Below are 26,948 nucleotides of genomic sequence, written 5' to 3' on the forward strand. Positions count from 1 at the left end.
TAGTGGGGGCAAAAATATTGTTAGACAGGAAGTGCCATCTTGAGAGGCCAAATTAAACAAGGAAAGAGAGTCTTTCCTTGTTTAAGAAATCAAATTTAGTTGGGTTATGTTATTATTTGTCCCAACTGTCACATGAAATCTTATTTATATTGAAGTTTTTTAACAATTGTTTCACATTTTAGACTGTTATCGTTAATATTTAATTAAAATTTTCTCGTCTAAGACACATTCTGAAAACTATTTTATAGCTACTGTTAATAAGTGTCGGAAAATTTAAATTTGGCGCATTCGCAATTTCCGGATATGTCCGCCATCAGAGGCCACTTTTTTGGTCGCCTTTTCATAACGATTAGATTCCCTCTTTTGTCTTTTTGCTCGATGGGTTTTATACACTCATGGACAAAAATATCGAATTTTTTGGAATATTTTCTAATTTTTATTTTTTTAAAATAAATTCTGGCGAATCAAGTCGTTTATTGTGAAATGGAGTTTATTTTAACACTGTTTAATGAACAATTTTAAGTTTTTATGCGGAGAAAATTGCAAAAAAAAATAAATGCTTGATATTGGGTAAATAAAGTTATTTTACTTTAAACTTAAATGCTAATTTAAATTGCTTAAACAAGTCTTTTTAACTAAAAGAAGTGCATGATCAGTAACGAGTATTCTCCCCTCTAGCTCTTATTACTACTTGCATCCTTCTCGGTATGCTTGCAAGTAAATTTTGGACATATCCTTGGGAAATTGCATTCCATTTATCCTGTGCAGTAAGCCGAAGCTTCTCTATCGTATTTGGAATGGGATTTCTTTGTCGTATGCGGTATTTTAGGTGATCCCACATGTGTTCTATTGGATTTAAAACAGGGCTAAACGGTGGCCAATCCAATCTTCGAATTTAAACCTCATCAAGATAATTACTTACTATGACAGCGGCCTGTGGTCGAGTATTATCGTGCATTAACAAGAATTTTTCATATCCAATGTTACCAACATATGGCAAAACATGATCTTGCAGGATGTTTTAAACATAAGAGTTACCAGTCATCCATTCAATCCTTTCCACAAGTGCGGTGCATATCTCCAAACTAATACCTTTCCCAACAATGATGCCCCCACCTCCAAAACTAACGGCATGGGCGAGATTGCAGCTGGCGAATCGTTCTCCAACTCTTAGTAAACGTGGTTTTGACCATCTAGCTTCCATAATAGGATTCTGGTCTCATCAGTAAAAAGAACATTTTTCCAGTTGTCGATATTCCACTGAATATGTGTTCTTGCAAATTCTAAACGACGAGCTTTATGATTTTGGAGAAGACGTGGAACTTTGGCGAGGCGTCTGACCTTTAAGTTTGCTTCTTTTTATCTTCTTCTAACTGTTTCTAAACTTACATTAACTTGTCTAACATTTAATAGCTAATTTCTGAGGTGCATCGATGTCAATGAACGATTTAGTGTAGAAATAAGAACCAAAAAACGGTCATAAGTGCTGCTGTGCAACTTGGGCATCCTTGAGCAGGTCTTCGTACGAAATTTCCTGTTTCGCGGTACCTTTTTAAAGTATTTGAAACTAGATTGATTTCTCCTGAGACGTCGTGCGATATCTTTTTGTGCATATCCTTTCTCGTACAAAATTACCATCTGTGCTACTTGGGCTTCATCGCAGTATCGAATTGGTGGCATACTTGTTTTAAACTTAGTTAAATCAAAACAATATTTAATTAAAGTTAATAAATTAAACTAAAAATAACCGAATTGGTATGATTTTTCCTTTACGTGAAAGTTTTTTTATGATGTACGAATGACACTAAACGCTGAATAAACGTCAAAATAAAGTTCAAAATATTTCAAACCAGTTGAGTACATGAGTGTATATGTTGTAGTATGTTGAAAGTCGCCACAGTAGAGTTATTGAACATTATCTTAAAAATCTTAAAGAGATATAATTTATATTTATTTATTATATTTAGTAAACATCTCTCTTAAGTGTAAGAGATAATAAAGTCTGTTAAATTATAGACATCCATTCTTCGGGTAAGTATATCGTTGCGGCTAATATGGCTAGTAATTTAACCAGAAATAAATTTTTGTTTTCAGTTACACCTTCTCCTCATTCCTTGAGCACTTGTAAGGGTGTGGTGATACTCTAAGTATTGTTATCTTGCTGCCTCCATTAGCTGCGATCCTGTGTCAGATGTACGGCTTCATGTAGGAATTTTCCCACCACAGTCATTATTTGGTCTTCCCATCGTGGTGGAGATCTTCCTCTCGGTCTTCGTCCTTTTACCTTTCCTTTTACTAGCAATAGTTCCATAGTTCTTGTTCTTCTGGTTATGTGGCCAAAGTAATTAAATGAAATTCTTCAAGAATTGGCAGATTGGTTCTACGTTCTGTCTAGAATATCCGTAGAATTCCTTTGTAGATCCACAATTCGCAGGTTTCGATCTTACTTCTATCATTTTTTTGATAGTCCATGTTTCAGCTGCGTATGTAGCAATGGGGAAAATAAGGGCATTGACCAAACTCAGCTTAGTATTCTTTGATATTGTTTGGTCTTTCTTTATTTTAATTAATTTAGCTTCTGCTGCTCGGGCCATTGCTAGTCTACGCTTGATTTCTACGGAGCTATCGCCATTGTTGATTATCAGGGAGCCCAAGTATACAAATCTGTCTACTATTCGCCACTTGGTATATGTGCAGTAGATTATTATTTGCTCTGTGTACGATCATTATTTTTTATATATTGATGTGAAGTCCGAATTCTTTGCTTATCCAGCTTAGCCGTATAAGTGTATTATCTGCGTATCAAAGATTACTTATTTATTGGCTCTTATAGTGATTTCGCTATCTCAATCGTCTAGTACTTTCCTCATTATATATTGTGAATATGTTTATAATAATGGTGATAGTATACTGCCCTGTCTAGTTCCTTTCTTTGTTTTGAACGCATTTGGATATATTCCGCGTACTTTAACTTTGGCTGAGTTTCTATCATACAAATTTCTTATTAGGTTAACTAGGAGGTTAGGTACTCCCATATTTCCCATTATACTAAAGAGAGGATCCCATTTTACTAAATCAAAAGCCTTTGTGTAATCTACGAAACAGAGCAGCATTGGTATATTAGGGTCCCCCGCTTTTTCTATAACCTGTCTGATGTTCAGTATCTTCTCAAGCGTTCCTTTTCTAGGAACGAATTAGCATTGTTCTTCGGTTATCTCTGAAGGAAAAAGTTCTTCATTTGTTCATTGATTATAATAAATGGAGGCATTTTGCTTGCATGCGGAATAAGGGCAATCATTCTGTAATTACTGCATACGATTAGTGACCTTTTTTATAAACACTGATTAGTGGTTTGCACCACTAATCAGTTCATTTACTTGTGATCCATATTATACTGCACATATCCAGTATTACGTCTATACCAATCTCGCCCATTGTTTTTATAGTCTCCGCGGGTATGCCATCTGTCCCTGTTTTTTTTTTAGTTTTTTAGTTGATTGATAGCCTTCTCTATTTCTACTCATAAAATGATTGGTTTTGCCTCTTTAATTGCATATTTCTGGTATTCTAAGAGTTTTGCATCTTTTCAAGCGTATTTCAAAGAGTATAATGCTAAAGATTGCAATGACTATCGGACAATTGCATTAATGAGCCACACATTGAAAACCTTCCTTAAAATCATACATAACAGAATCCACATGAAATTAGAACAAGAAATAAGTGATTCACAGATGTGTTTTAGAAAGGGTCTAGGAACTAGAGAAGCATTATCTGGAGTCAATGTTCTGACACAACGATGTCTGGATATGAATCAGGCCATATATGCTTGCTTCATAGATTTTAAAAAAGCTTTTGACAGAGTTCAACATGAAAAGCTTTTAAGTATTCTTAAGACCAAAAACATAGATAGTAGAGATCTACAAATTATATCGAATCTGTATCAAAATCAGAAAGCAAGAATAAGAGTCGAAGGAGAACTGACAGAGGAAGTAAGTATACTTAGAGGAGTTCGACAAGGCTGCATACTTTCACAACTCTTATTTAACGTCTATAGTGAAGTGATATTTCAAGAAGCTTTATTGGATATTGTGAAAGGTATTTTGGTCAACGGAAATAGCATTAATAATATTAGATATGCGGACGATACGGTCATATTTGCAAGTGACATGAAAGATCTACAGTACATTATACAACATGTATAAAATGCAAATGAATCTCAAGAAAACGAAATCAATGATATTCTCAAAAAAAAAACACAAAATGTAGATAACCTGATCAATAATACAACGATCGAAAGAGTAACAACATATAAATATTTAGGAACGTGGCTAACCGAAGATGGAGATCAAACAAAAGAAATCAAATCTAGAATAGAAATGGCAAGAAACACGATAATAAAATTGAAGAACTTACTTTGCAACCCTAACCTTAATCTAGAGATCCGCACAAGAATGCTACGTTGTTATGTTTTTTTCTACTTTACCATACGGCATGGAAGCGTGGATAATAAAACAGTCTGAAATCAAAAAATTAAACTCCTTTGAGATGTGGTGCTACAGGAGAATCCACAGAATATCGTGGACTGAAAGAGTAACTAATATAGAGGTGTTAGAAAGAATGAAGAAAGAATGTGAAGTCATAAAAACTGGTAAAATTAGAAAGATTCAATATCTGGGTCATATAATGAGAGGCGATAAGTACGTATTACTTAGATTAATTATGCAAGGGAAGATACAAGGGAAGAGAAACCCAGGAGGACGCAAAACATCCTGGCTAAGAAATTTGAGAGAGTGGTTCGGTTGCAGCTCATTAGAATTATTCAGAAGCGCGGCTAATAAAATTAAAATAGCGATGATGATTTCCAACCTCCGATAGGAGAAGGAACCTGAAGAAGAAGAAGGTATAATTCTGAGCAGCAATTTTCCAGGTTTCTGCATTGATCTCATGTCAGTTTTTATTTTTTCAGTGAGTAACATAGTTTCATGTAAAAATAAAAGGATCTTAAAGTAAAACGGTCCCGTTTCTTTTTCTTATTTTTTCTCGTCCCTTTTTTCATGACTCGGGCGCATCAGGCTGAATTTGAACGATGGTATGGCTTATGTTGGCATTGAGAGCCGCTGAGTTTTATGGCTCATTCCACTTAAGAAAACCCTACTAGAAAAATCAATGGGGACAAATCGCTCAATCTCGGTGGCCAGTTCACATCAGCTCCAAGTGGAATAACTATGCCCTCAAATCAGGTCAATAGAAGTTAGTAATCACCGATCTATACCGCTGGCCTTTTGGCGATTATAGTCTGACCAAGATAGTTCTCAAATAAGTATGACAAATATGATATCACTAGCCCAAAATTCACACCAAACACTGACTGTTTGGGATGCATTAGATGCTCTTAAATCTTGTCTGAATTGGTATATTCCCAAATTCAACAATTGTGTTTGTTGAAGTAGTCATTCATTTACAAATGGGTCTCATTGGAGAGAATTATATTTTATACAATTTTGATTTCTTTCATTTTTTGCTGAAATCAATTTTTTGCAAACCTTAGACGGTGATGTCATCAGCAGCAAGCCATAAACAGGAACGAACCTACGACGTTAAATATTGATTTTAGCAAAAAAATGAAAGAAATCAAATTTGTATAAAAATTAATTACCTTCACTTTGCTTATGTACTTTCATGTCATTTATTCATATGAAAAGTTGAAAATGGCGAAGATATTAAGCAAAATCGGTTTTTCTTTAAAATCAAGTTGGCGGCTGACGCAACTGCGGAGTTGGGCCGCGATTTTAAATTTAAACTAGTAATGACCCCTCCTTAAAGTTAGAATAATAAACTTTGGGGCAGCTTGCCATGCAAGATCAAATGCTATCCGGACTGGTACACAAAATTTTCATGAGGGTTAATAACGTGACTACGAGCCTTCATTTATCACGTCCACTGTTGGACATAGGCTTCCCTTAAACTTCCTCCATTCTTTAAGATTTTGTGCTCTTTGTTGCCAATTTTTGGTGATACGCCTAATGTCGTCAGCCCAACGTGTAGGTGGTCTTCCTCTAATACGTTTGTCTGCTCTTGGCCTCAAATTTGTAATTTTGCTCGTCTATCGTGAGTCGTGCATTCTCGCTACATGGCCTGTTCGGTTCCATTTCAGTTCCACTAAGCATTCCACAACATCAGCAATACTCGTCCTTCTTCGCAGATCTTCGTCACTCCCAGCATAGACCGTTCCATTCGTCTCTGTGCCACTCTCAATTTCGAAGCGGTAGTCTTGGTTAGAGTCATAGTTTCCGCCCCATAGGTCATGACCGGTAATACGCATTGGTCAAATACTTTTCTTTTAAGGCTAATTGGTATGTTCGCCCTAAGTGTGTCTCGCAGTTTTCAAAGGCTGTCCACGCTAAAGTAATTCATCTTTGGATTTCGCATGTTTGGTTATCCCTGCTGATTCTTTTTTCATGGCCCAAATATGTATATTTCTCCACCAGTTCTACCACTTTTTCTTGAATAGTTAAATGATTATTGGGGACCATATTTGTCATAAATTTAGTTTTGGTCAAGTTACATTTACAAATTTAGTTTTGGTCATTTGACATGTGGCTTCTCCTAAATTATCTGTGATAAGGACAATGTCATCTGCGAAACCGAGATGGTTAAGCTTTTCGCCTTCTATTTTTACTTCTCTGTGGTGCCAATTCACCATCTTAAAGGCATACTCTAATGCCGTTATGAATAATTTCGGTGAGAATGTATCTCCTTGCCTTATCCCACATTTTATTTTTATTGGTCGGGTTTTATTGTGTATTTTAAGAGTCGTAGTGGCATTTTGGTAAATATTGTAAATAAGTTCACTATACCTATGGTCAATCGTGCTGTCATTCATTGCTCCTATAAGGCTGTCTATTTCAATCGTGTCGAACGCTTTATGAAAATTTATGAAACTGAGGACAAGAGGTTTGTTGTATTCTATAGATTTTTCAATGAGTGTCTTTACTGTATGGAGGTGATCATTGGTACCATAATTTGAACAGAATCCTGCCTGCTCTCTCGATTGGTAGAAATCTATTTTTTTCTTCAATCTTTATGTCACTAACCTAGTGAAGAGCTTGTATATATGGCTCAACAGGCTAATAGGGCTATAATTTTCTAGGTCCATTCTATCTCCTTTTTTATTCAAAAGGATGATTATAGCATTGTTCCATTCTTTGTGCACCTCTCTTTGCCTCACCTTTGTGTACCTTTATCTCTGGCATTAGTCCGGAACCTTGATTCATGATCTTCTTTGAAATGGCTGTTTGTATTCCTGTTTGATCTTCCCGTCTACTTCCATATAATTCCTTGTAAAACTCTTCGACGACCTGTTTAACTCGTCTCTACGTGATATTATTTCATTTTGCTTGTTTCTTAATTTATGAATTTTGCATTTCCCATTCGTTAGCTTTCTACCTAGAACTTATACACTGTTATTTTCCTCTATTATGCGTTTAATATTATCGGTTTTAAATTTCATTAAATCTCTCCTGATTGCCTTCGAAACAGATTTATTCATTTCGCTTAGAGTGTGGCTGTCTGCATTCTTATCGCTTCTCATTTGTCTTCTTTGATCCAGCAGAGTTTTAGTATATGGACTTATTTTACTATCTGATTTTCATTTAGGACAGTGCACTCGGTGACTTTCTTGTAAGGCGTTTATGATGCAATTATTTAAGTCATTAAGATCGTTCTCGGAGGTTTCATGCAGTAGTAGCTTATTATTGAGATGTGCCTGATATTGGTTGATATCTAATGGGAGGTATCCAGATACCATGAGATTTATTTTTAATTATTATGTTCCTTTCTCTTTTTATTTTGATTTGGACTTTCGCTCGTATTATTCTGTGGTCACTGCTTGTGGTGAACTTGTTGAGTACTGTTACATCTTTAATTATTTGTTTTTTCTCACTTCATATATATATATATATATATATATATATATATATATATATATATATATATATATATATATATATATATATATATATATATATATATATATATATATACAGGGTGGTCCTTAAGTAATTGTACAAAAAGAAACCGTAGATTCTACACTTTAAAATATTACGATTTAAGCCAAATTGCTTTAATAAAATATTGATATTAAGAAAGATACAGGGTGTTAAAGTGCAAAATTAAAATTTTATTTTTTACTATAACTTTCATGTTTGTAAACATTTATGTATAAAAATTTACAGCTGGGTATTTTTAAATATGAGAAATTATAATTTGATGCACACTTTGATGTAACTGATAGAGGGCGCCACTTATGCCACATATGTGGTATAAATTTGCACTTAACTTTCTTGCTCTTTAAGTTACCTGTATTTGAGATAAAGAATATTAAAGATACATTATTTTAACAAGAAAAAGGTATACTTGTTAATAACTTTTAAACTCAATAGTTTTCGAGATAATCGCATTTTAAAAATCAGCTACATAATTCTAATCTAAGGTAAATTCCTCCAGGCAACGAAGAAAAAATAAAAAACATTAATACTTCTGAATTTTGGTATAAAATACCTTTAACTAAAGTTAATGGTTAACGAAATATTAAATAAAATAAATAAATCAGCAGGATAATTAATAATAGGATTTGACAAAATAACAGAATACTAGGATTTTACATCAAACATTTTACGTTTTATCTTAAATTAAAGTCATAATCAAAACATTTTGTTTACAAACCAAAATAAGAAATAGTTAAACTAAATAACATAACTGTTTGTCAAAGTAAGTGTTCGATATGTCCACCATTTTCTTTAATTCATTTGTTAATATATTCCATAAAAGATCGTCTCATATTAAATAGCATCATTGGTTCTAAAGAAACTGCTGCAGTATATATTTCGTCCCATAGTTGGTTGTGAATGTTTATGGGATTCTTATAGACACGTTGTTTTAATGCGCCCCATACACCAAAATCAAGCGGAGTAAATTCGGGGCTACGTGGTGGCTATAATGTATAACGGATGAATATATTATTTTGGATACATATCCAAATCTTATGGTATATTATGGAACTACATCTTATTTGTCGCAGAAGTTAAATAATGTATTAAACTGTGATGTATTTCGTTCATGGGTTACTTATATACACACGCAATATCCTATCGATGACATTACTTATTTGTATGATTACGTTACAGCTTACGAGTAACTATAATTACATCTCGAACAAATGGACTATTTTGATTTACTAACAAACTAATATTATGCTAAACTAAATTGCCCGTGTGTTTACTATATTTATAACAATATCGGTTATTAGGACAACGATGATGTTTTTGTAAAAATGCTGAGTCTTTCAGGTTAGATTTGTACCAAAAGTATTATGAAACAGGACACATATGTGTTATTCAATACCTCTGCTCTAGTTTCTATTTGTCCTAATAAAAATGGGTAAACAATTTACGTAATGAACAATAAGTATTCTTTTCGGATTTTTTATGAATTAAATAATGATATCAATATCTCACCACATTGCCAAGAACTATGACTAGCACGACCAATCCAACGTTCAGAAAAGTTGTATTTAAGTATGTTCTAACTGCCTTCTCTCTAGAATGTGGTGGTGTACCATCTTGCATAAACCACATATTTTGGGTTTTTAGTATTTTACAATAGAGAAAAAGTAATAAAATGCCATTATAGAAACTTAAGAAGCAATAGCAAAGGGAAATTGTAAACATGGTGACGGCCAACGTCTGAATACGGACACGGCACCTAAAGATGAAGATAAAATATCTTTTCTCCAATAAAACATTTAGCACCCATAACAAAGCATTTTGTGATGTTACATTATCATCTTTGAGTTGTTTTAATAAGAATAAACTATGAATTATGCTTATCTACAGGTATTCAGTGCTTTACCGCAAAAATGTCAAACTAAGAAATATTGTGCAGCTGACTTATAAAATGCATTTATCTCAAAAACGGTTGAATTTTCAGGTTACTAACAAGTATACCTTTTCTGTGTAAAAATATTGTATCTTTAATATTTTTTAACAAAAATAGAGCTAACTTAAAGAGCAAAAAGTTAAGCGCAAATTTATGCCACACATGTGGCATATGTAGCGCCCTCTATTAATTACATTAAAATAAGTATAAAATTATAATTTATTCTACTCAAAAGCACCCAACTGTAAATTTTTGTCCAAAAATATTTACAAACGTAAAAATTATAACGAAAAATAAAATTTGAAATTTCCACTTTAACACCCTGTATCTTTCTTAATATCAACATTTTATCAAAGCAAGTTGGCTTAAATCGTAATATTTTAAAGTGCAGAATCTACAGTTTCTGTTTGTACAATTACTTAAGGACCACCCTGTATATATATATATATATATATATATATATATATATATATATATATATATATATATATATATTACACAAATTATCTTATCTTATTTTATTTTACACAAATATTTTATCCGAACAAAGCTACCCTAAGCCTGAAACAGTGACGTTGTGATTTAAAGTGTCTCAAAAAACGACAACAAAATACGTCTCTTTATTTAAGGAAACTCAAAAAATGTTTATGTTGAATATTTCGTTAGAAATAATTTCTTTAAATTTGATCCTTTGACTGAAAGAGTCAAGTACTGTGCTCAAACTTTCATATTTCACTTCTACTTGAAAATAACGTTAGATCGCTTAGGGTTTATTATTTGGATCGCATCAAATTTTCAAATTTGCATGAAAAATATTTTTATTTAGTTTTGTGCCCCCTACCAAAACCAAATTTCACGAGCCGCTACTGTCTGCCTATTTGCTTTTAATTTGTCTGTTGTAATGTGATACAAAATGCAACTATAATATTTTAAATAACTCTGTTCTGGCTTCTCTATTTGCAAACTATATTTTTGGACATTAACAGCGCTTTAGGCTTAATGTTAAACTTCAGTAGATCTAGGTAGATCAGATCTCGGTATGAAATTTTATTTCCATCCACCTGGAATATGTTTCCTTTGTTTCAAGTACTAATGTTTTAGGGAAGTTAAATTAGTCAACAAAGAAAACACTGTATTTGCGAGCGACAATTCAGATGAGATTTAAGGGCATCCAATATACCCCAAGCAGTCATTGTTTGGTGTGGATTTTGGACTGGTGGTCTCATATTTGTCATATTTATTTGAGAACCATCTTGGCCAGACTATCATCACCAAAAGGCAAGCGCTATAGATAGCTGATTTCTAACTTTTTTGGCCTGAATTGGATGATAAATACAATTCCTTGGACTGCAGAAGTCTCAAACGAAGAAGTGTCAAACGAATAAGTCTCAAGGTGAACTGAACATTATAGAAATCTTATGAACAAAATTAAAATAAGAAAAATATCGTATCTAGGCTACATACTTCTAAACGATAAATGCTCTCTTCTACACGTCATCATGCAAAGAACAGTAGAGTGAAGAAAGAAGAAATCTTGGCTGAGGAATATCAGAGATTGGACTAAGGTCGGTGTTGAACAGATATTTTAAGTTGCAAAAGAAGCGTTTAAAGAAGTGATCACCAGCTTTCGTTAGAAAAGGGCACAATAAGAAGAAGAATATACCAACGATATGTAGTTTCTACAGGACGGCGCTAGGATCTAGTTCTGTGTGATCGACTATTGGGTGCGTAGTAGCGCATTTAATAAATAATAAATCAAAAGGATCTTACTTAATTTATTTACAATATTGTTTTTTTTATTGGCCTTTTGATTCACACCCACATAACCAGAAACAAATTTCATAAAGATGATTTTAGATAGGAATTACATTCGTTTAATTGCATAAAAATTTTCACTACAAGCCTTGTAAGATATTTTTACTCTCTTGGAATACTTCGTAGCATCCATTTGTTTTGCTAAGTGTTTTGTAGCACAGTGTCTGCCTCTCGCTCGTATTTTCTTCACCCTTTCAGGTTATATTTCCCCATTTGACTGCTATAGGCGCTTGTGGGCTTAAAAATTATATTCACGATTAGCTTCGAAACGATGATATATTTTTTCCCTGTTGTTTTTTGATATGCAATATATGCATTTTCTACTGCTATGTTTAAAACTTATACCTACTTTCCAATACGACTTAATTTCGCGACGAACTGCTAAGGAATATGACGGTATTTAATCGGAGACACCAATCAATGATTTGATGCTATTGTACGAGTATTCTACAATTCATTTCTGGAACTGTTGAATTCTGTGTTGTCAAAAAGAGAATATCTCTCTTGTCTCGTCATTTTCCTATTACTACCTCAGTATTTTCTCTGTCTTCTAATTCACCCTTTTTAAGTTTTTCTTTTATTCTAGGAGTCTGATTATGTTTCCTTTTGGATATGAGTGTTCTTAGTAAATTAGTATTACGGTCGATTAGTTTATGTACCAAATTTACGCTAGTGTAAAAATTATCAGTACAAACAGTTCTTCCTGAGTTTAGTTCTAATACTACTTGCGTTATCAAAGATGTAGTTTGTGTCACATTTTCTTTTCCAGTTGAAATTGTTATATTGTACGTATATCCTTTTTCGCCACACACTTTAAACAATTTAATTACATAAGTATTTGTGGTGTTTTCATTTCATCTATACAGATTTTCGTGTCAAAGAATTTTCTTGTCCATTTTGGAACTTTTTTAACATCAAAATCATTAAACGAAGAATTTTTAAAAGTATTTTATCAACTAAAATCAATGTGCGGAAATTTTAAGAAAAACTCAATAGACTGGCAGAACACAACAAGAGAGAGAGGTATGCTGCCCTATTAAGAAAGAACCCCGATTCTCCACTATAGCGAGTTTTGAGAAAAACGCGATTAAAGATTTTTGTTTAATCTCTTGTGTTTTTGGTACAATAACATAAAATTAGGGTAGAGTGTGTAGCACTTTAAAAAAAATTGCAAAATTACCATATGGACATTAGTTATGCGACATACGGGCTAACAAAGCAAAGATTTATGTCAAGTTTACTTAGCTAAAACCACGTATTATCCAAATTTGTCTTAATCTTGGTTTTAACTATGTAATTATTATAAAATTTAGATAACTGCCTCGAAAGGCAAAACATTTAAATATTTTAATAATATTTTTTATAAACATTTGTTGAATAAAACATAAGTATTTACGACGTTTATTTAAAAATACAAAATGAAAATTATTATTAATCGTAAGTTGGCAATTCTTCCCAAAATTGATGGCGGTTCGCCGGTATAATTTGACCTACGTTTTAAATATTTGTTTTTTTCTCTTCTTAGCAATCCCAGAAGGTTTCGTCACAGGTGTGGGGTCCTTTATCCCAGATTTTAACACTCTGGGCTACAAAAAGTCAATCTCTATCAACTCCTCGCTATCATTAATCTTAACGGGTAAAATCTTGCTATCTCTCTTCACAATTACTTTAACAATTTGTGACAGGTAAATATGTGACTCTGTTTTCTTTAATTTTGACTGTTATGATAAGTCTTTCCAGATAAGAAAATCGGAAACTCCCATTTCTTTTACCACCACACGATTCAAATTACACGTTTTAACGGCCTCGACGAAATCATGATAATCATAAACTTTCTTCTTTTTCTTTCACGATAGTTCCACTTGGTAGTGGAAACTATTAGCGGCGATGCTCTATTGTTTAGAAAAAACCTCGCATATCGTTTTATCCTACGTTAAAAACCCGTATCTGCTGAGCATATACCAGATTTTTACTACGAAGCGTTAAATGCCAGGTTTATACTAAGAATATTAGTCATTTTTGGCGTTTACGGGGAAACTATTTTCTTTCATAAAATATTTAGAAGTGTAAAATACGGGTTTTTCTCTATGTGCATATGTTATATAAATCATAATTATTCATATAGTGCAAATATCCCAATTTTTCAAATTTTGGAGATAGATTAGAAAAGAGCTAATGAACTTGCCAGCACAGGATTAGCTACAAAATACTTCGCTCCACAGCCGGCCGGTGGCCGTAAGAAAAAAACCTAGGTCCAAATACAATATAATCTCTATCTGTGAAAGTAGGTAGGTATGCCAGTCAAGTACATAGCAAAATGTATACTTGACGGGCATGTGCTATTGTGCTAATAGTGCTTAGGTACTGCGAAAAATATGCAAGAATAAGCTAGTTATAAGTATTTTATGCAAGTGGATAACAGCTGGATATACGCCAGTCAAAAGATACTTGCATACAATGGAGCTGTTTTATGGAGACTTAAGGTGCAAACTTTATAGCAGAGAACCTAAAACAGTCAACCATGTCCAGCATTAAAGGAAAGTCGCCTAATATTGGATAGTTGCCTATTATTGGATACTGCGTTATTTCAAAACCTATTCACAGTTTTCTGTAATTAAATGCACAAAACTAAAGGTTTCTAACATGAAATGGTTCTGTGTAAACCATGTAATTCCATTGTATCCTAATAGATGAAACCATATAATGAGATGTTTTTCGTGATACGAGTTTGTTGTTTATCCAACTGAAAACAGTTATAAAAAGGTAAGTACTGGCAGTATTAAACTGAAATTTGGCAGGTATATTCTCAAATAGTTGTAGAATAAGCTTCAATATTTAAATTAAACATATATGCCAAGTATTTTTTTATTTTAATCACATAACCTTGAACATGAAGGTTGCCTAATTTTGAATAGGAAAGGTATCTTAAAATTGGATATCCAAAATTAGGAACTTAATTACGTGTAATTCAAAACATGTTTATATACACTTTTTTTCAGTAAAATGCCTACAAAACGACTACCACATAAAAAATGGAATCCAGAAGATATAAAAAATGCTATTGATGTTGTTAAAAGTAAACAAATGGAATACTTAAAGGCGTCAAAGTGCTTCAACGTTCCCAAATAACCATCGATCTATATGTCAAACGTGGCAAAGACTCAAAAGAACAATGCGCAATACGAATGAAGCGAAAACCAGTTTTATCAGCAGAAATGGAAGAACACTTGGTACAGTACTGTTTGGAAATTGACAAAAGATATTATAGTCTAGTACTTGCAGACGTTCGGAGATTAGTATACCAGCTTGCTATCAGAAATAACCTTTCCAATCCCTTTTCAGAAAGAGATGGTAATATATCTGTAAGAAAACAGCAGGGGATTTCAAAAAATAGAATAAAAGGTTTTACCCCAGAAAATATCAACGGTTTTTTTGATATTCTGGAACCAGCCATGGAGAAGATAAATTTCAACCCCCTAAGAGAGTGTTGATATATGAGAGTATAGTGTTGATAAAACAGGTATCACTACCGTACAATCCAAGATTGCTAGGGTCATCACCCTAAAACGAAAAAAACAAGTAGGAGCCGTAACTGCTGCAGAAAGAAGGGCACTAGTAACTGTAGTTACGTGCATGAATGCTCCTGGAGGATACTTTTCTCCGTTATTTGTATTCCCACGCAAAAATATGAAGGCCGAGCTATTGGACGGAGCTCCAGCTGGGTCAATTGCTGATTGTCACCTTTCAGGATGGATACACATCTTTGCGCGATGGATCGATGGATACAACATTTTATCAATCATGTAAAACCTTCAAAAAACGATCACGTGTTGCTTATTCTGGAACGACCATTATAGTCATACACGGAATCTGGACGTTATAGACTTAGCGAGAAAAAAATTATATTTCTATTGTATGCATCCCTCCCCATACGTCACAGAAAATCCAACCGTTAGATTTGTATTTTATGTCTCCATTAAAGACATACTATTCAAGAGAAATCCAAAATTGGTTAAAGAATACTCCTTCACGAAATGTAGGAGTGGAGAAAAGTGGGTACAGTGTTCAAGTTGCTTCAGATGGTCACATGAAGAGTGTGCTGGTAGTGACAAAAAGAACACTTACGTGTCTAATTTTTGTATTTAAAAATAGGTTCCTAATTTTGGATAGAGTATCCAATTTTAGGAACCTTTTTTTTTATTTGGAAAAAGTGTCATTTTTTACTTTTGCCTAATACATTGTTTAATGATGAAATAAATATTTTAGTATGCATAAGTTGTTTTTATTGATAGCAGAGTTATAGCACATTTTAAGTACAAAAAATTATTCTAAAATGTTTTTTTGGCCCAAAAAAATTCAATTAAAAAAAGTATCCAATATTAGGCGCCATTCCTCTACTACAAGACACTAGCTTGCAGATAACAAACATTTTTTGGAGAAAATCAAGTTACCCAAAAAAGATATAGTACCTATCCATTATACTTGTACTTATAAGCTAGTACAAAGTTCCAGACTTTTGGCATGGATATCATGCAATTGGCTGCATTTTGGGAATTATTTTTGTGATACTTGTCAGAAGTGTGGCTCTTAAAAAAAAGATAGAAAAGAATTAAATAGTAAGTTGCTCAGAAATAGATATTATGAATGAAAAGGAGAAGTAATAATAAAATAAGAACTCGAATAAAAGCAGAAGATCAAACAATTAAAGTGCAACAAAATTTCCCAATAAAAACTGCAATTTGGGATATTTGAAAAACAACACAAAAGAAATCGTTGCTCTGACGTTTTGGAGACGATAGGTATGCGAAGTATCCATGTTGGCCAGAAATTAGATAACGTCGAATTATTGACACTCTAAAATTTTGATAAACTAAAGACCAATACCAAGACTAAGTATGTAACATAAAATACTTCCTGACTGAGTTAGTAATATTATAATTATTTGCATAGTTTTTATCAACGGGCTTAATTATGATTATGTAGTTAGATCAACGTTGTTATCTAGGCAACCATTTAAACAATATATTATAAGCGTTTAGAAATTTGAAAAAGTATATTAATTCTTTTACATATTTTAAACACATCAAATAGTTTAGAAACATACGAACTTATAAAATACACATCATTACATTTTCTGAAACACGATTTAATTATTTAAACATTTAATTTAGATGATTATGCTAGATCTCCCATTTTACATACTTATACTTACACGGAAGGAGGATCGTTTTAGAAAGTGTCTTTAAGCACAGAATAAATAACAATCAGAATGCCCACTCTCAGAAGCCGCCTTTGAAGTGTGTCAGCATGCGATCGCCATATTTTAAACGGAAATGTAGACTCGGATTGAGAAATTTGTGACAAGCTACGACAGAACTGTAATTTAAATTTTTAGAGAATAATAATTTAGTAAATTTGAAAGAATGTAATCTATTCTTCAACTAAAAGTACGAATAAAATAGTGCATATTATGTCTATAGTTGCCGTAAACAAATTAAACCGGGTTAATTTTTCTATGCACACAAGATAAAATTTCACTGAACAGCACTGGTTCCCGTTAAAACATGGATGATTCCGTCTGCGTGAACGAGATTCACTTATTTATCTTGGCAAGCAGAGTCGGCATTCTGATTGTTTATTATTCTGTGCTTTAGGTTAGGTTACGTTAGGATCAACATAACTAAGTGCTTAATAACCCTTCCACTCGACATAAGGAGGTCTATTAAGGCGCATCCCTAGATTAAAGTTGTTCTTTCAGCCTTTTCAACAAAGTCTATCATCTATCATGGTCTTTGATGAAACATCTATAAAGTCATAGAAGTCGAGTTAATAATACAAATGTATTGAGCCGTATACTATTCAACCGTGGACACAGAACGTGTTCCGCCGTCTCGTCGGCAATTCGCAGTTTCTGTCAGCCGATTTTATTTATGTGCACCTTGAGGTGACAGTGTCCTGTTAGGAGACCTACATAATGCGCATATTATTCCTAGTCATATCTAATAGTTTGTTATATATCACTTCTTCGAAGGTCCATATATGAAAAACCTTCCAATGTTTGAGACCTATTTGTTCGTACCAATGGTTACGTTTCATCCATTCCACCCAGACTAATATCGTTTGCCCCTCCCCTGGCAAGTAGTTCAGACTCTCTGTTGGAAGTCAATCATGACCTCTATGGAGGCGGTTGGGGTAGTCGACATCGTTTCTAATATAATTAAGAATACTTGTCGTTGAAGTTTATTCAGCTTCTCCTTGGTGGTGTTTTGTTGGCATTTTGCCTATTATTCAACTCTAAGTAAGACTTCTTTGCATCTTATTTATAATATTTTCATTAATGTTTAGCCTATATCAGCATTGGTTTAGATATCGAAGTTAGTATTACCTATATTATCTACTATATTACAATTACTATTTTTATTGGGACTAAGCCACAATGAGTAATTGTTTCATTGCCCAACCCCTGTTCGGAGGAACACTTCTTCCGCTCTCGTTAGCCCTGTCCTGTTGCCCATCGAGGTTGGTTACTACGATCTTCTACAGGGTTACTCATGTTACCAGGGTTTCCCACGTGGAGGTGAGAGTCAGAACAGTAATCACCCAATACGAAAAATCGCTGATTTGCAAACTCCTGTAAGTAGTAGGAAAGACCAAAATATCTAGAGGGGGTCTCTTAGATGAGACATGTCAATGACGAGAATTAGAGATTGGTATTGGTGGTAATGTAGGATAGAGAAAGAAAGATCTGCATTTTAAAAAATGGCTAAGGTATTCAAAAAAGCTATTTATCAGTACCCATAAAAATCAGGTTACTACGATGTTATATCTTTCCTATACTGTTGTATGGAGTTGAGTCGTGGACTCTCACAGTCGCCACCTGCACAAAAATTAAGGCTATCGAAATGTGGCTTTATCATTGAATCCTGAAGATATCCCATACCGACCACGTTACCAACCAGAACGTTTTATTAAGAATGCAAAAAGGAAAAGAGTTGGTAACCACAATAAAAACAGCCAAAATCGAATACCTCGGTCACAGCATGAGGAATAGCGAAAGATATGGGTTGCTGCAATTAATTCTACAAGGAAAAGTAGAAGGAAAACGGGGACCAGGAAGGCGAGGGATTTCCTGGCTGAAAAATCTACGTACGTGGTTCAACACACAACAACCACAGATCTTTTCAGAGAAGTAGTTTGTAAAATACAGATTTTGCCGAAACGGATAGCCACTACAAGAAGAAGAAGATTGGTGGTAATTAATGATTCTAGTAGACTCAAGTATATTTTGCTGTATTTGCTTGATTAGAAATTATTTAAATGCACGTCACGAATAAACAGAAGACGTGTGACTTGTTTTAGCTTTAATATTGCACTGATAAAATAATGTAACATAACATTGCCTTCTGCGCACGGAATGTTTGATTTGGTTTATTTTATAAACAAAATAAATATAATAAATCTTGTTAAGATATGACCAGTTAGTAAGTCATTGAGTTCTAACAGGGTAGCCGAACTTGCATAGAAATAATGGCAGATGCAATATGGCAGATAATCAGCCATGTTTTAGTCGGAACCAGTGCTGTTCAGTAACATTTTATCTGGTGTGCATAGACAAATTAACCCGGTTTAATTTATTTACGGCAACTTCAGACATAATATGCACTATTTTATTCGTACTTTTAGTTGAAGAATAGATTAAATTATTTCAAATGTACTAAATTATTAATCTCTAAAAATTTAAATTACAGTTCTGTCGTAGCTTGTCACAAATTTCTCAATTCGAGTCTATGTTTCCGTCTAAAATATGGCGTTCTCGTGCTGACAAACTTCAAAGGCGGCATCTGAGAGTGGGCATTCTGATTGTTATTTATTCTGTGCCGATACCAGTAGGTATTTGCTTTATTGCATTGTGCTTTATTACTTAATATTCATGGTTAGCAAGTAAACTACGAAATAATCTCATTATAAAATAAATTTCTATAGACATTTTTTTCTATTCATATTTATTCGGTTTGTTTTGTTGAATCTAGGGAATATAAAAACTCGGTGTGACGTCACACAAATAGTAAAGCTAAGCTTTTTACATTAACCTTGGGCGTCGCGCGTCGTCCTGTCTACAAGTTGCTCTGTTCGCTGATTAATCTTTTAAATGACATTGACAAATGTCAATCTCTTTAAATGAACAAACCTTATTTTGATGATTTTGACGGATAGGATAGAATAGCATAATTTTTTACTATGGTCTGTTTTTTAACCAGGAGGAGTAATTCAAATTTTCCGCGCTGTAATGCTTGTTTGTAATTGGTCCAACCGCAGGCAAGTTTACTCCACTAAATTATGACATGTTGACACTAATGACATTTGTGAAATTTTAAAATTCAATATTTAAGTATATCGACGATTTTTTTGTATTTTCTGCGTTATTCCTTACATTTTTAGATATTTCGTTTGTATTTATATAAAAAACAGTTCTTTTCAGAACTATTTCGCGACATATTAGTGTTATTAAGATAACAATGTGGATTCGATGCCAAGTACTAGTGGTAATTATTCCTCTACACCTAAAAAATGTCGGGTAGATTTGGGTCATATATCTTCAAATGAGAAACAAAACATGATTTGCTTATACATTATAAACATGTATAAATAAACAAATCAAAATTGATAATTCTGGAATGAAAATAACAGCCACGCTAGCAAAAATAAAACAGCCAACAGGTTAGTTTTGCAGAATAGTTATTGTTAAAATCAAGATTTACTAAAGTAATGCTAATTTTATTAGCACATTACTTTAGCTTGTATTGGAATATAAGCAGATTTCAACAGTAGTATTGTAAAATTCCATTGGATTTTAGATACCATTTTATCACGAATATATCGCTTTCGTATACGTTCTTTTTACGATTTTCTTCTTTAATGTGATAAATAAACTCTAAAAATTCTTCAACTTTTTCATAACAGTCCAACATTTTTTTATTGTAATTAGAAATACTAAATAATATATATTGGAAGTGAATTCGAAAAATTATTATTCAAACCCAAAAAAGAAGATGTATTTGGTGACTTTTCTAGTAACTTTCTTGGGTGTGAATCTGTCTTTTTAGTTTACTCCTCCTGGTTAAAAAACAGAGTATAGGTGTTTTCACTTTTTTCTTAATTTTTTTTAAGTTTGGTTTGAGAGAAACGAAAGTGAAAATGGTTGATAAATTAGGTAAAATTTTAGAAATATATATGTTGCCAACTTGATATAATTATTATATATATACCTTTTCTAATTTCATAAATTGGAATAATTTTAAAGATTAAAGTCACCTTATAAGGCCACTTTTAAGTCATCAAAGTGCAGTGGTTTATGCTCTGTTTAATACTGTATGATCTACTTTTGAAGAAGAAGAGAGTTGTTGCAGTGCCTATTACACATAGAAATCAGAATAAAATTGATATGAATCATCACTACTGTCATTATTAAGATTATTTTATTCATTTACCTAATAATTTACTATTTAACAATCATGTCTGTTGTAGTTAATAGTGAAGCTAATGCTCGCAGAATAAATATGGTTGAGAGTTGTTTTGGAAGTTCTGGCCAGGTAAGCAACTTTCTTTTTAAGCTGAAATTAATACACAAAATATTCCACCTTAGGGGAACAACACAAATACAAACTTAGAATAGTTTGGGAAACACTCCTTAATATCTTTATATTCAGTTAACTTCCATAATGAAGTCACATAGTGGCTCCATAATAATGGACATGAAATATATGATTAAACAATTACCAAGAGATAACTACAGTTACTAATATATTAATATTAAAATAAAATGTTCTGTAAATTGTCAATTCAAAATATAATATTTACATAAACAATAAATTGTTGCCACAATATGCACTCACTTTGAAATGCAGAAATAAACAATTATTTAGGTTGCTACAAAGTGATATTTCAGTTAGATGGACAGTCCTGATAATGCTGCCTATTGAAAGTTTGACCCATATCTCTTAAATCACAGAACTTACTCTGCTACTAATTTGAGCTTAAATGTTGCTTGTGTATATTCTTCATCTCCATGATCAAGAATTTTAAATCATTTGAAAACCATGTTGGGAGCATTTTAATAAATAATGTAATGTTTCAGTGGATATTGTCCATAACATTAAATATATTGGTGCCAGTGCATTTATTAGCCACCCTAATTTGAGACATATTTTTATAAAACAAACTTATATATTACTATACTATATATTACAAAATGTATTTTTTATAAATAAGTCATTCTAAATAAAATTAGAAATAACTTAATATACTACATTATAGTCTACTCATCGTAAGTTTTTCTACTCTACATGGTTGTAGTTTTCTTTAAGTTCATAACACTGATAGGAATGACACCTATTCTTTTTTTATTTTGCCTTTGAAAACACTATATAGTTCACACCTACAGCCATCCTTAGAATTCCCCTTCTATTCATTAAGTGTGATCATTAGAATTTTTTCACTATGTCTAAGTATAGTTACGTCACAAGTATTTAATAAAATGTTTGTCCTTGTCATAAAAGGGTAACTCTTCATCGTCAGTCTTAGGACTTAATTTTTAACATCTAGTGCAGTCCCAAGTTTTTTTCAAAACTTGCAATTCTTAATATACATTGTTTGAAGTAATTAATAGTTCGTGTTTGACTGTCATCTAGTTAATACATTTGCCATATTGCCTTTACAAGGGATTCTTCTGAACTCATGGATGTCAGAAGCTACTGAGGTCCAAACATAGATAGTGACCACTTTCTTGTAATGGCAAAAATCAGAGGAAGGATATCAAACCTAAAGAAGGATAAACATATAAAACAAGACAGAATTAATGTTGATAATCTGCACATTGAAACCACTGCAAGAGAGTATAGGAGACAAATGGATGAAGAAATAGAGAGCCTGGAAGTGGGGGAAAATATGATGGAGGAATTGTGGACAAATGTAGAAACATAATAACTGAGAAGGCATCAGTAATATTAGGGAAAACAAAACGAGATAAACAAAACAAGTGGTTTGATGAGGAGTGCCAAGAAGAACAGGTAACAAAAATAGAGCATACCTAAAGACAAATCAAGCTAGATGCACAAAAAAAGCAAAGGAGGAATACTGAATCCTAAAAGAAACAAGATTACATAGAAGAAAAAAAGGAATTTGAAGAAAAGCAGTTAGAAAACATAGAATGGCTAAGAAATCAAAATGAAACTAAAAAGTTCTATAGAAATGTAAACAAAATGAGTAATGAGTTTAAGCCAAGAATAGGGAGCTGTAAGGATGGAGGAAGAAATATCCTAAGTAATATGGTCTCAAATAAGACCCATGTCCTGTGAATGGTCTCAAGGCATGATATGTCTGTTATATAAAAAAGGCGATCAGCTCCAGTGTGCCAACTACAGAGGTATAACCCTGTTAACTGCTTACAAAATATTAGCAAATATTTTCTACGAAAGGCTGCAAGTTTACACAGTTGGCATAGTTAGAAAATACCAGACTGGATTTACTCCAAAAAAATCAACAATTGACCAGATTCATTCAATAAGACAGATCCTCGAGAAAACATTAGAATTTAACATTGAAACCCATCACCTATTCGTTGACTTCAAGGATGCATACTACAATGTCAAGAGAACAGTACTATACCAATCAATACGTGAGTTTGGTATACCAGAAAAACTTATCTGGTTAACGAGAATGGCAATGTTTAACTTCTCGATCCTTTGAGATAAAGGATGGACTCAAACAAGGAGATGCCCTGGCTTGCTTCCTATTTAATATTGCCTTGGAAAAGGAAGTCCGAGACACTAATTAGAGACGGCAGTACTATTTACAATAGATCGATACAAATCTTAGCATATTCTGTTGACTTTGACATAATAGGGCAGAGCAATCGAGATGTTGAGCAATATTTCCTAGAATTGAAAACGGCGTCGAAACAGTTCGGTCTAGTCATCAACGAAAAGAAAACCAAGTACACGTTAGCAAATGAGGAACAGGAAACAGCCTTTGGAAGTCATATCTTTGAACGTGTTGGAACTTTTGAACCAACAAAACAAGCGAAGGAGTTAAAAGACGAATAAACCTTACAAATAGGGCATACTATGGACTCCAAAAACAATTTCACAAAAATAGATATATCCAAAGAAAAACTAAAATTATTATAAAAAGTGAAATAAAACGATTTCTACCTGGCGAAACCGAATTCAAATTTTTACCACTGTGCTTCCTAAAACTTGCGAAGCAAACAGCTTGATAAATTACTCGGCAAGGAAAACTAAAATTGCATTCCACATGCCGTTCATCATGGTCAAAATTCGTAGTGAATTCAGTTTCTGGTACTGCAACCGAAGTAAAGTAATAAAACATAATGACGGTATTAGATTTTTGTTGCCACCAGAGTAGTAGCTATACCGCTCTGAGGAGACCTAAAGAGGTCGAAATACGTATAAGCGGCTGTCGCTGCCCTGTATCAAAACAAAAATCTAATACCGTCATTATGTTGTAAAATTATTATATACAAAACACTGCTGTGGCCGGTCCTCACATACGGGGCGGAAATATGGACTCTAACGCAGAAGGATGAAAGACTTTTGGGAATAATCGAGTGAAAGATACTCCACAAAATATTTGGAGCTATTAACGACCAAGGGCAGTGGCGCAAAAGATATAATTTCGAATTATACCAACTCTTTAATGAACCAGATGTCATAACGTTCATTAAAACACAGCGACTAAGATGGACCGGACACATATTAAGAATGCCTGACAACATGACTGCTAAAAAGCTAACGACAGGAACACCTATAGGAAGAAGAAGCAGAGGCCGAGCGTGAATTTAGATGGAGTCGAGACCGACTTAGGGATACTAGAGATCAGAAGATGGCACGTTGCCAGAAACTGAACAGAATGGCGAAGAATCGTAGAACAGGCCATGATCTACAGAGAATTCTCGAGCCAAAGATGATGATGATATATTAACTTCGCTGTATGATTTAATTATCTTACAAATTTCTGTTCTAAGTTAAACTGATGTTGGTGACAATCTAAGATGGTTTCTTATTATTTCTAGTCATGCAATGATTCTTGTTGCATGACTCCAAGGGCTTCACGTTTATTCTTGCAGTTGATTTAAAGATTGCCCCTTTATGTCGACGCATTTTCTGATTGTTGTGTTTTTTTCTTGCAAGAAGTCGAAGATGGTACAATCTGGCACTTTACGAACAAATCATTTCAGGCATTCATCGTTATATTGGCTAACGATTTCGTGTTCTAATGCAATAGCAAGTACCTTATCCCATGTTTTTGATTTTGCTAAACATAAATTTCATTTCATAGTCAGCAATTGAGCGGAAAGATTGTGTTTTTTTCTTCACAAATCAGAATTTTGTGAGTATTGATACATGAAATATAAATTTGTAAACAATAAACGGTAGAGGAATTAGTGTTTTTGTGTAACCATTCTGCATATAAATAAATTCAAAAAATCGAGGAAATACAGTTTAAACTAATCAAGACGCTAAAAGTGGATAGAGATATACTCTGAAAAAGTGGATAGGAGGTGTCTTATCTGAACAGTGGAAGAGGCCGAATCTTTGTACACCACTTTCGATTTCGAGAAACGTTGATTATCGGGAGAGTGTGAAAAGTTGTAAAAATATCGTAGGGAGAATTGTGGTTGAGGGGAAAAAGAAGGAGAAAAGAAAGCAAATAAGATGAGAAGGAAGTCTTTATGAGAAGTAAAAGGTTAGGGAGGACTCCAATTAGAAAAGGGGTGCTTGAAAGGAGGGATGATATAATGGAATTACTAAAACAATTTATCTTAGATTTGAAGGATATAAAAAGTGAACAAAAGATATATGCTAAAGAACTTAAGAGGAGATTAACTTATTAAGAGAATTAAAAGTGGAAAATCAGTAGTTCAAGGTAGAAAATGAAATTATTATGAAGAAAAGTGAACAAACAAAGAATGAAGAAAGAATATTTCTGTCACAACACACTACTCCCTTCATCTTCTTCATACTTCCACCTACCCTAATTCTACTGTACGCATTTTTATTAACTCCATCTTTAAATGAACATTCTCTGTTTTTGTCTACTAAGTTTTAAATATTTTCCCTCAAGAGCTTGCCTCTGCCGTTCAAGTTTTTGTTCGCTACAACACCATAAGTAAAATACTAATGAGAATAAATAAGGACTAAGTACTGAGCTTTACTGCAATCTTACTTACACATGAAATTTATTAGTCTTGTCTTAATACTAGTTGATATTCTTTCATATGTATATCTCAAAATCTAGACATATTCACTTGGAACTCCTTTCTTATTGAGTGCCCACCACAGAATCTCTCGAGGAACTCTATTATTATGCTTTCTTAATTTTGTTTGTTTCTTTGTCAACATTTTTTTCTTTATTTTTGATTTTTCCATCATCTACCTAATATTGAAAATTGCAGATATAATCTTCATACCGAGAGGACTCTTAGCAGTCCAAATTTGAGTTCACTGATTCAATAAACAATCAACCAAAATCCTGTGGACAAAACGCAGAGAAGTAGGCAAAGATGTGTTGAAAACATCGTTGTCCGTGAGAGTGTACAAGAGAATAAAAGACAGTCGATTTCACGTCGCACACAAATTTTGGTCTTTTACAAACCACAATTTGGCGAATTTTGTGTCGTGGCTTGGGTCTGTACCCGTACAATTCACATGACCTAGGAGCTGCGGACCAAATTTTTGGATAAATGGGTACATGGTACGTCAACACACATATGAGATTCTAATGCATCCCGGTGATGTGGATTTTGGGCTATCGGCGTCACCGGTCCATATTTCTTTGAGAACGACGTTGGCCATGCGCTATAGGTCAAATTACCAACTTCTTTTGATCTGAATTGGATAGTATGGACACCAATCACATGCGGTTTTAACAGGACAATGCTACGTGCAATACAGCTCATCCCGCATTGGACATTCTGTAGGAGCGATTTGAGGGCGTGGCCATCTCACGTGGAGGTAATATAAACTGGCCACCGATATGGTGCGATTGACCCCGTTAGTATCTTTCTTGTATGGTTTTCTTAAGTCGCAAGTCTAAGCGAATAAGCCACAAATCACAACAGCCCTCAAAGCCAACGTTACCCATGCCATCGGTCAAATTCAGCCTGCTTTATGCTCCAG

At 33.5% G+C, this 26,948-nt stretch overlaps 1 protein-coding gene across 1 annotated transcript in view; it reads left to right on the forward strand.

The window, feature by feature from the left end:
• The first annotated feature begins 19,923 nt into the window (after nucleotides 1–19,923).
• rush (pleckstrin homology and FYVE domain containing family member rush hour) overlaps nucleotides 19,924–26,948 on the forward strand; it is a 34,442-nt gene continuing 27,417 nt past the window's right edge. The window contains exons 1-3 of the mRNA XM_072526566.1: nucleotides 19,924–19,988; nucleotides 20,885–20,962; nucleotides 21,277–21,341. Coding sequence (XP_072382667.1) covers nucleotides 20,947–20,962; nucleotides 21,277–21,341 — 81 coding nt within the window. The 5' untranslated portion in view covers nucleotides 19,924–19,988; nucleotides 20,885–20,946. The remainder of the gene's footprint in view (nucleotides 19,989–20,884; nucleotides 20,963–21,276; nucleotides 21,342–26,948) is intronic.

This window comes from Diabrotica undecimpunctata, chromosome 3, assembly GCF_040954645.1.
Source record: "Diabrotica undecimpunctata isolate CICGRU chromosome 3, icDiaUnde3, whole genome shotgun sequence".
In the NCBI taxonomy this organism is placed as follows: domain Eukaryota; kingdom Metazoa; phylum Arthropoda; class Insecta; order Coleoptera; family Chrysomelidae; genus Diabrotica; species Diabrotica undecimpunctata.